We start from the raw sequence: 10,387 nt of genomic DNA on the forward strand, positions 1-10,387 counted from the left end.
GACTCCCATCTATCTAGCCCATGAACTATTCACCCTCCTTCCCTCAGGCAGAAGGCTAAGCAGCCTCAAAGCCCAGACAACAAGGCTGGAGATCAGCTTCTTCCCTGGAGCTGGGAGGCCTCAGGCAAGAAGTGCCTTAAAGGAACTCAATGCAAAGCTATGAAGTTCGGACAAAAAACTCATAAAGTAAGAATGTTCTTCTCGTATCAATGGGTAACATGTTCTTACATTTAAAAAATATAAGCAAAAATCGTGACTGGATGTATGCTTGTTTAACTAGAGAGTAATAAAATTCAAACTTGCTGGCCATATTTGTTTCTCTACATTGAGTCTATTCAGCTAAATTGCTCAGCGGTCTTACATCTGGCAGTTATTGTCATTACATAAATTAAATTTATGATTTTAAATCTACTTTTATTTTGAATTACCTTATTGGTAGGCTGACTAAGTTCATCCATCTGTAGGACCCCTGACCATCAGCCGAGTAGCCCTGCTCTACACAGAGGCCAGTCTAATGAAGGTCAGTTATGTGACTCTCGTTTCCACGTGTTTTTTGAGCAATTCAGACCATAAAGCTTTGTTTACGTTGAGTGTGGACCCGCATTTCAGAACTGCATTCATTATATCTGGAAAACTATCAAAGTAAACTCTTTCAAACTGCACCATTTGATATAAAACAGAGAAACTTTCCATGTTTGGTGTGCAATAAGCTGAATTTTACCTTTAATGAAAAAATTAATTTAAGCCTAATTAGCTGGCTTGAGAAACAAATAGTTCTTTAGTGCCTTTGCTATGTTGTTGAATGATGTATATACAGAAACGAAAGAAAGAAAGAAAGAAAGAAAGAAAGAAAGAAAGAAAGAAAGAAAGAAAGAAAGAAAGAAAGAAAGAAAAATCTGAATCTAAACCAAACACATTGTTTATATAAACTGCCACTGATTTGTCGACCTGCAGAACTTCAGTTGAACTTAATTGTTTTCTTGATGACATATCTTAAGAAGTTTTTAGCGTTGTGGTGTAAATGAACCTGACGTGACTGGGTTTTTAAACCTTTAACAGTGGAACAGAACTGCACCGCAGCGCCACGCCTGTCTCAAAGCTCGGCGGGTGGAGGGAGGGAGGAGGAGAATTTTTTTGTTTATTTTCGTGGCCAGCTAGCCAGACAGAGCATTGTTACCTAACATTGCACCAATTCTTTTCCGTAATCAACGCGTTAAGATTCGAGCCGATGGAAGAGTGTGAGCTGCAGTAATATGTTTTAATATTTCGCGAGGAAGGGGGATTTTGAGTCAGAAAAAATAGATCCCGTGTGGGAGAAGTTAACGAAGATCTGCTAGCCTCCGTGTGCTAACAAGCTAAACACACGAGCTAGTTGACGCCATCAACATTTAGATAAAAACTGCGGAACTTATCTCATCCCGCAACATTGAGACGACCTACTACTGCACGGTGAGTTACTGCAAGTTTACAAGTCAGTTTACGGTTGGTAAATAGTTAGCTTTGTAGCCTAGCTATTAGCTAAGTGTTAACATCCATTTAGCTAGGTGACGCTAGCTAACCCTGTTGTGCAGCGTTTTTAAGCGTGGGCACATTTTTTTTTTAAAGAATAAGTTAGAGGAAACTGGAAAACAGTGTGAACTAAACCCTTCTGCGGCTGTATTATATTTTACTTTAAAATCAGAAAATAAAATGCAGCCTTGCTAACCTTAGCAAAGTTTACCTTAATAATAAAGATAAAGAAAAAACTTTATTGATCCCACAAGTGGGGAAATTTGCACATTACAGCAGCTCAAAACAGGACAGGGTGAGATAGAATAAAGAAAGATAAGTGAAAGGAAAAAACCACTTTGTTTTTTAAACAATAATGTTTCAAATATTGTGTTTTTGTTTTCATTTTACTAAAATGCAGGGCTCCAAATGTCTTTATTTTTTTTTAAACCTACTTATTTGTCCATCAAGTAAAACTATTCAGCTAAATATCTGAATGGTTATGCAATTCTGTAATCTATTCCCAAATATAACAAAATGCAAAAAAAAAAAAAAAATTATGTAAATTGTTGTCCTCAAAGCTTTGAGGTTCAGCTGTGTTTGAAACTAAACCCTTGAAGTTGTAAGCAAAAAGTAAGAGTTCGTGCTGTATCTTTTCTTAGAAAAAGCATTTAAAATGTAATCAAGTTGACAAAAGGTTTGCCTACCAATGCGTCTCAACCACACTGTTCATTTTATTACCTTTTTCAATCTAGTACAACTTTGAAATATGATTTGTTTCTCCAGACGCTCTACATTTTCAATTTTAATTGTCATTGATTTGGCACAATGTTTTTATTTTTATAATTTACTTAGATGCTGCATAAGATTGCTCTTGATTTCACAGGTGTCCCTACCAAATAAAAAGAGTAGCAGAACAAATACATACATGGTCTCTTTTCACTAACAGTCTTGATGTAAACTTGGATTCTTTATAATATTATTTCCATAAACTTAATTATGCATGCTGACATGGAAATATCCTCTTTTTATTTAATATATTTTAGGCTGCTGAGCGTGGGCTGCTTCGGGTAAACAATAAACTCAGCTTGACACTCCTGCTGAAAGTGTAGAGGATACCGCTGGAAATCCTACCAAATATTAAAATTTACAAAGCAAGATGTCAATCACAAACACTCCCACGAGCAACGATGCTTGCCTGAGCATCGTGCATAGCCTCATGTGCCACCGACAGGGAGGGGAGAGTGAAAGCTTCGCCAAGCGAGCCATCGAGAGTCTCGTCAAGAAGCTGAAGGAGAAGAAAGATGAGCTGGATTCCCTCATCACAGCCATCACCACAAACGGAGCTCATCCCAGCAAGTGTGTAACCATTCAGCGAACTTTGGATGGACGCCTGCAGGTACCACGTTCATTTCCCTCCCCTGTAAACGCCAGAAATAACTGCGAGGAGAAGTTTGCATTTCATAAGGCTTCTTTTTTTTTGTATTTTCAGGTAGCAGGGCGTAAAGGTTTCCCCCATGTTGTTTATGCCAGACTGTGGCGGTGGCCGGATCTACACAAGAACGAGCTGAAACATGTGAAATACTGCCAGTATGCCTTCGACCTGAAATGTGACAGTGTTTGTGTCAACCCGTACCACTATGAGAGGGTTGTTTCTCCGGGAATTGGTAAGAATATATAATAAGTTAGCTAAATAAGATCGAAATCTTAACAGTTATGCTCAGTAATTATGAAAAAGAAAATATTTAAACACTGATAGATTTTAGTTTCTTGTTTTAAACAAGATCTTTTTAAACTCATGTTTGAATGCAGGAAGGAGAAAAAAAACATTCTTGATTAAATGAAGCTGATTTGTGTTTGTTTTATTTTATTTTATTTTTCTTTTTGCCAATGTGTTTGCAGACTTATCAACACTGACCCTTTCAAATTCAGGTATAAAACTTTCCCTTACTCTGCAAAGATTCTGTGGACGTTCATCAGTCTAAATCCCATCTGTCGTTCCTCGCTAGGTCCGCTTATTGTCAAAGACGAGTTTGACTTCGACAACCAGCAGTCTCACTCCAGCTCGGAAAACCACCTGCAGACCATCCAGCATCCTCCGTCGCGGCCGGTTCCACAGGAGCAGTTCGCTAGCCCCCCTCTACTACCCCCGTCGGAGGGCAGCAGCTCAGCCTCATCTTCTGCGTTCTCTGCCATCAGTGCTGGACCGTCAAGTGAGACAACATCAATATCAAATTATGTGTTACAAACTTGTTGGGAAATTCAAATGTACTTATTTTACCAAAGAGTGCATGGGTCGTTTGGGTCTCAAATGTTTGCAACGATTTGAATGTGTGCTCGCAGATCCAACCCCAAACTGGAGCAGAACCAGCAGCTTCCCCCCAGCGGTGCCTCAACACCAGAACGGGCATCTACAGCATCATCCTCCAATGCCTCACACGGGGCATTACTGTGAGTGGATGGAAACGATGAACAACACTCGGCAAACCCTACATTTAAATCTCAGCATCATTGTTTTGTCACACTTTACAAACACATTTATAACCTAACATGTTTTAAATAACAAAAACAATGCTTTAAAACAGCAAGAATCTGGAAAATTATTTATAAAAATCGAAACAAGGTAGACGTAAAATATAAGAGTCAACATTAGAGAAGCATGCTAAAACAGTGCACAAAAGTTTATGAATTTAAAACGCGCCTAAAGTTTTAAACCTTCACAAGTACTTTTGTGAACATCTGTTTAATTCATCTGGCTGCTTAGTTCCTCAAGCTAATGGGGGGAAAAACTTAAGTAAACAAAGTGAGTTTCTCTGGCTACAGAGTGATCTTTCTGGCTTTTACACATTTGTACTTAAGGAAGATTTTTTTAGCTAAGGATTCTGCAACAGAAAAGCTCACTTCAGGCTCAAGTAATCTTTACCCCTAAAATAAAAGTTTAGCAAATTTTAGATCCTGTTTAAGCTGCCTAATCTGTATTAATCCTCATAATTATCATCATCATCAAATTGTATTTATAAAGTGCTTTAACACCAGCCACAGCTGAAACAAAGTGCTGAACATCTAGTCAGGTAAACTGACATACAACGATAAATTAAAAACCCAATTCAAAACACAAGAAAATGACAGTTAAACAGATAAAATCAGCACCAGTACAATAAAAATTGAGTCAAATCAAATCTCAATTGGGTTGAAGGCCAATGAGTAAAAATGAGTTTACAGGCAGGTTTTAAAAATGGATAGTGAAGGCGCCTGTCTGAATGTGCAAAGGCAGAACGTTGCGCAATTTAGGGGCACTGACAGAGGAAGCCCCCTCTCTTTTAAGCTTCTGTTTAGAACTGGTATTGACCAGGAGCAGCTGGTCAGCAGACCTGAGTGGCCGAGCGGGAGTGTAGCGGCGGAGCAAGGCTTAAATACAAACAGAAGAATTTTAAAATGAACTCTAAAATACACGGGCAGCCAGTGCAGAGAAGCCAGGACGAGTAATGTATTCTGTATAAAAGACGAGCAACAGCATTTTGCACCTATGTCTACCAAAAGAATCAGATGAGAATTTAAAATAATACAAACCCACAGAAGTTCTGGTTTTATTTAATTCTTTTACTGAACTGTTCTTTTCAGGGCCTGTTACCAATGAAATTGCATTCCAGCCCCCCATATCCAATCACCCTGGTGAGTACTAAGCTTGACGCTTGTCTCCACTCATCACAAGGTCGGCACACTGACTAACATTTGGTTGCGTTTTCCAGCTCCAGAATACTGGTGCTCCATTGCTTACTTTGAGATGGACGTTCAGGTGGGGGAGACATTTAAGGTGCCCTCCACCTGTCCCATAGTCACTGTGGACGGTTATGTGGATCCTTCAGGAGGAGATCGTTTCTGCTTGGGCCAGCTGAGTAATGTCCACAGGACGGAGAACATCGAAAGAGCCAGGTATTCTGTTACGTACTTAAATATGTGTCGTTAATATTCGGTATGAATTCAAATGTAAATGCTGTAAAGATGTTTTCAGATGTTTGACAGTACCTCACTTTGTTTTTGGATTATTTCCTATTCTGCATATTTTTAGGCTCCACATTGGCAAAGGTGTGCAGCTGGAATGCAAAGGTGAAGGAGACGTGTGGGTGCGCTGCCTGAGTGACCACGCAGTGTTCGTGCAGAGCTATTATCTGGACCGAGAGGCCGGGCGTGCCCCGGGCGATGCAGTCCATAAGATCTACCCCAGTGCTTACATCAAGGTAAGATCATGCTCTTAGCTTATAAAGCTGGTTTTACCAGATTTCTATGTAGTTCTGTTATTTTTGTTTTAAAATAAACATCTTTTTAAGAGGTTACTGTGAGGCTGGAGTTGTTTGGTAAGACTGTACTTGTACATTGTAGAAGTTCTGCTCAGAGTTGGACCATCTGTAGTCACATCAGGTTTTTTTTTCTTTCTTTGTTCTTTAGAAATCACTGCGCACAAACATGTTTCATTTCTGAACCGGTCGTGTTTCTGCTCACGACACACGCTCGTGCGTCGCAGTCGGACCGAGTTTTATCAGTTATTCTGTTCCCCGACAGGTGTTTGACCTGCGCCAGTGCCACAGGCAGATGCAGCAGCAGGCGGCGACGGCTCAGGCAGCAGCTGCGGCTCAGGCAGCCGCGGTGGCTGGGAACATTCCAGGGCCTGGCTCCGTGGGAGGCATCGCCCCCGCCATCAGTGAGTGCTCTTACCGCTGCACTTGGCCTTGAGCAAGTGTATTACTATGATTGCTTCTCATTATCAAACTCTACGGGGTGGGTTTGGTACAGAATAATATCAGCGGTTCTTTTATTGTTTTTTTTTTCATAGCACTATTGGAAAGCATTGTGACAAAGTGAATTATAGAGCAGCATGAGCATTTATGAAAAAAGAACCTGGCAGCTTCAGATGTGTCAGAAAAGCTAAGCAAACTGCATTTCCTCAAGCTGAAGCAGTAACTTTTGTGATTTCATCTATCTAGTGCACCAGGTCCTGTAACTAATTTTATTGTAATTATTTTTCAGTTTTGTTTTTGTTATTGGAAAGCAGTGTTTCCCCTAGAGTATTGGCTGTGTGAGGGTGGGTGGGGTGGGGGGCTTTGGAACACAGAATGATTGACAACAGAAGCACTACTAGTATTATTAAGGAGTGCAGCTTTTAATTTTTTTTACAAAAATTACAGAACGTAAAAGTTTGCAATTTAATTTGCACTTGTTGCATCTCTTATTTAAAAATGCCTTCAGTTTTTCATCCTGCTTACATTTTTCAGCTGCACAAAGTAATTACTAGATAATTCAAACGGTTATTTAATTAGACGTCTCTGCTTCTGCTTGGTTCGTGGCGTCTCACTGATTAAAAAAAACACCGGCCTCGAATTCTCCCGCAGGTTTGTCTGCAGCCGCAGGCATCGGGGTGGACGACCTGCGCAGGCTGTGCATCCTGCGCATGAGCTTCGTAAAGGGCTGGGGGCCGGACTACCCGCGGCAGAGCATCAAGGAGACGCCCTGCTGGATCGAGATCCATTTACACCGAGCCCTGCAACTACTAGATGAAGTCCTGCACACCATGCCCATAGCTGACCCTCAGCCTCTTGACTGAAAATGAACTGTACCAAAAAAACAAAAACAAAAAAAAAACAAGGTAACTACTCTTTGACACACCACTTCACCTGTAGGCCTGGAACGCCAGAGGACTGTAATTACATGGATGCTGTATAGGTTGTAGTTGTAAAGAGGACCTGACGGCCGGCATTGTACTCCAGTTTTTTTTAACCACTTGTGAGCTGGAATGCTAAAGTCCTTATGTAAAAAAAAAAAAAGATGAACAATCATGTCGCACGAGGAGTAGCTGCAATACTCTAGAAACATTTGACCAACATGATAGAGATGAAACAGGAAGTTGGTGTTAACAATATGCGCTTATATTCAACCTTCAGTTTGGAAAGAAGTAAAAGTTCAATTTGACCTGGGCCTGTATTTATCAAACTTTGAGTGGAATTTTACACCCAAGTTTTAAAAATTTCTTAATTTGCTCCTACTCTCCAAGTGTAAATGCCAGTTATCAAAATTCTTAAGTCAAAGAATCACTCTTACTCTCCCAGATATTCAAGACAGCTCCAGAGGACTCTTTAGTGGTAAGAGTTGCCAGTAGGTGTCTTAAGACGGACTGAGAAGACAGAGACAGCTGCCCTCCTGAGTGTTATTCTCAGTTATAAGGTGTAGGTTTAGTCACGCAATACACAAGAAAGAAGGGTAAAATAAAACAATTACCAGTGTGAATAATGTTGGACTAAAAGGCAGATATTTCTGTGAGGCTTTTAGAGAAAATATTAAACTATCAGCCGGTGAGTGCATTCAACCCCCTCGTTATATCTCTGTATTCATGATGCAAACGAGGACATTTTCTGTAATTTACAGACGATCAGTACAGCGTGACAGTGTGTTGAAAGTAGTTATGTTAGGATTTTCACATTTTCATCTTGACATTTCTCTGAGAATGTTCTTGAACATGAAATCCGAGGCAGTTGATTGGTCCGTGCTGGAGGTTTGTAACGACGTCATCCAGGATGTGTTGTAAATCAGCTCTAAGACTTTAAAGTGAGACTGAGACGCTTGTTAACTGACTTTTAGGCACAGCTTTTAGCTAATAATTTTTTTACACTCTTAACAGCATTCTTAAGAGTAATTCTAAGAAGTTTGATAAATATGGGCCCTGATAGTTTAAGAAAAAAACAACTTTTTGTCAGTATGATCATTCTTATATTCACAATCGAATGTGTTAAAAGTGCCCCATGTCCCAAAGTTGCTTTTTAAAACTGCGACAGTGTATTTTCTTAAGTGTCTTTTATTGTGTCAACATCCTAAATGTATTTTAGCTGGAGTACGCTGCCGGTGCGGTTCACCTTTTAGTGGCTTCCTTTGGCCCAGAAGACTTCCTGTAATAGAAGTTATTTCCCCCTCACAGATCAGGACATTTATGAAGATGTGTATGTAACCCATGATCTTGTCAGATGTAATTTTAAAACAGTTTTAATGCTAACAGTTTATTTTTTTTTTTACATTCTTTTACATTGTTTAACAAACAATTTTGGTAAAAGCTGTTACTGCATGAAGTGTTTCAATTTAATTGAGTTTTTTTTTCCCAATTATTGAACACAAATATTTTCAGTTTTGGTTAGCTGTCCGTTAGCACTTTATTTTTTTGTTTCATAATTTTAATTGTGGTTACTTGGTTGTATCCATATAATCTTTTTAGTCTAGTTGAGAATTTGATTTGATCATTTTCTTGCTAATGAACTTAATATTCATTAAAATGTGGCTCATTGTGCCCAAACATCAATTTAAAATAACTAATCACTGCCTGTTTTCATTTCTGGGGAAAATAAAATAAAATAAATTGGCTGACAAATTAAATTAGGAGCGAACTGTGAGGAAGTGTAAGCCATATTGATGCCAAAAATACTTTATGAAAATTTTAAAGATGTCTGGACTGCAGTTTTCTTTTCAGTATTACGTTACTTTTATTAGTTACTGGATTTGTTTTTCTCAGCACTATTGATTAAAAAGTATTTTAACATTCAGCATTAATTTAATCAAGTTTTTATATACTTTGTTACCTTTTATTGTGGTTAGTTTATTAGAAAACAAAAAAAATGTACAATTTTCAGCAAATAAAAGATCGTGTTCACCGTTATCGTCACAATAATGTATCACGAGTTAAATGGAATGGGAATGATATTGGTGTTTATATGTATGAATAAAATTGAGACGTCACTTGTTTAGTGTGGAAGTCAAAACTTACGACACCGACTTTGAACAAGAAAACGTTTATTACTGCAAAGACGAGTCACAAATTTTAAGAAAACACTAGGAAGCTAGCCTGAGCTCAGATCTGAAATATTCAGAAAACAAAACTACATGTGTCTTTAATAGTTCCCCTAATCAATACGACACACTAAATGATAATGTCTTTGTAAATATAAAAGTCCCCGCCCACCCCGATCGTCCTTTTTTCTGTAAAACGCACAATACAAATCACCCTACACACGGTTTTCCTTGCCAATTTTGAAAATATACACCGTAAACTTAAACAGCACACAAAAAGAAAGTCACATGAAGTTTGTGTGTATATATTATATCAGATACTATACATTATCCAAAAAAAGGAGGAAAATAAAAGGAATTCACAAAAGCACTTAAGCCAACAAATCAGATAAAATGTTCACTAAAAGAAATCATAATTAAGACACAAATAAATATACCTTTTCAGTTTCTGATATACACATTTTTTTTGTCAAAGATGAAACAAAAGAAAAAAAAAGCCTTCTTCAAAATGCCACCACCTGATGCTTGGCACCAGCATCAAGCAGCGTGCTACAGATGGCCCAAGACTCACTAAACTGTCAAATGGCACTTAACAAATCCCAAACAGGTCCCAGCATTTAGAAAATATCTGTTGACAAAATAAATCACAATCATGAGGGAAAACAGAGCATTTTACTGACGGTGGCTCTTCTGGTGCGTTTCTCTACACGTGTTCGCCGTTTGCAGGTCTCACACACGTGTTTACCGGTAATGGATTGTAAACTGTGGGCGTTCTCGTTGAAAGTAATCAATGGTTTTAATTTGAATACTTCCTCTTATAGTACTCATTGGCAGCACCTGTGCAACTAAACATCTGCTTTATAGACCATCTGAAGCCCACCAGAGACCCAGGCCGTCTGCTGCAGTCGGGGTGAAATCAAAGGCACCAGAGTTTGCTGCGGTTCAGTGAAGCTGCAACGTCGTCCACGTAAAGAGGCGATTCTAGCTTATATCCCTTACGGTTTTTTTCAGTTGGAAACAATTCTCTCGCAAACGGCAGTTATGAAATGATGTCAATTCTTAATCCCCCCCACCC

At 39.0% G+C, this 10,387-nt stretch overlaps 1 protein-coding gene across 1 annotated transcript; it reads left to right on the top strand.

The window, feature by feature from the left end:
• Positions 1–1,094: 1,094 nt before the first annotated feature.
• smad4a (SMAD family member 4a) lies at positions 1,095–7,307 on the top strand. Its single transcript, XM_014003706.1, has 11 exons — positions 1,095–1,449; positions 2,535–2,887; positions 2,981–3,155; positions 3,391–3,420; positions 3,498–3,701; positions 3,832–3,939; positions 5,110–5,160; positions 5,238–5,421; positions 5,558–5,726; positions 6,049–6,187; positions 6,876–7,307. Exons 2-11 carry the CDS (start codon positions 2,648–2,650, stop codon positions 7,085–7,087), a joined length of 1,512 nt encoding a protein of 503 aa, XP_013859160.1. The 5' UTR covers positions 1,095–1,449; positions 2,535–2,647; the 3' UTR covers positions 7,088–7,307.
• The last annotated feature ends 3,080 nt before the right edge of the window (positions 7,308–10,387 follow it).

The sequence above is a fragment of the Austrofundulus limnaeus genome, unplaced genomic scaffold, assembly GCF_001266775.1.
Source record: "Austrofundulus limnaeus strain Quisiro unplaced genomic scaffold, Austrofundulus_limnaeus-1.0 Scaffold20, whole genome shotgun sequence".
NCBI classification, from domain to species: domain Eukaryota; kingdom Metazoa; phylum Chordata; class Actinopteri; order Cyprinodontiformes; family Rivulidae; genus Austrofundulus; species Austrofundulus limnaeus.

Bases quoted from the DNA above. Each gene is read 5' to 3' on its own strand.
- smad4a (XM_014003706.1), top strand. From the start codon at position 2,648: ATGTCAATCACAAACACTCCCACGAGCAACGATGCTTGCCTGAGCATC. The intron at 3,940-5,109 runs GTGAGTGGATGG...TGTTCTTTTCAG, and splicing joins GCCTCACACGGGGCATTACT to GGCCTGTTACCAATGAAATT. The intron at 5,161-5,237 runs GTGAGTACTAAG...TGCGTTTTCCAG, and splicing joins CCCCATATCCAATCACCCTG to CTCCAGAATACTGGTGCTCC.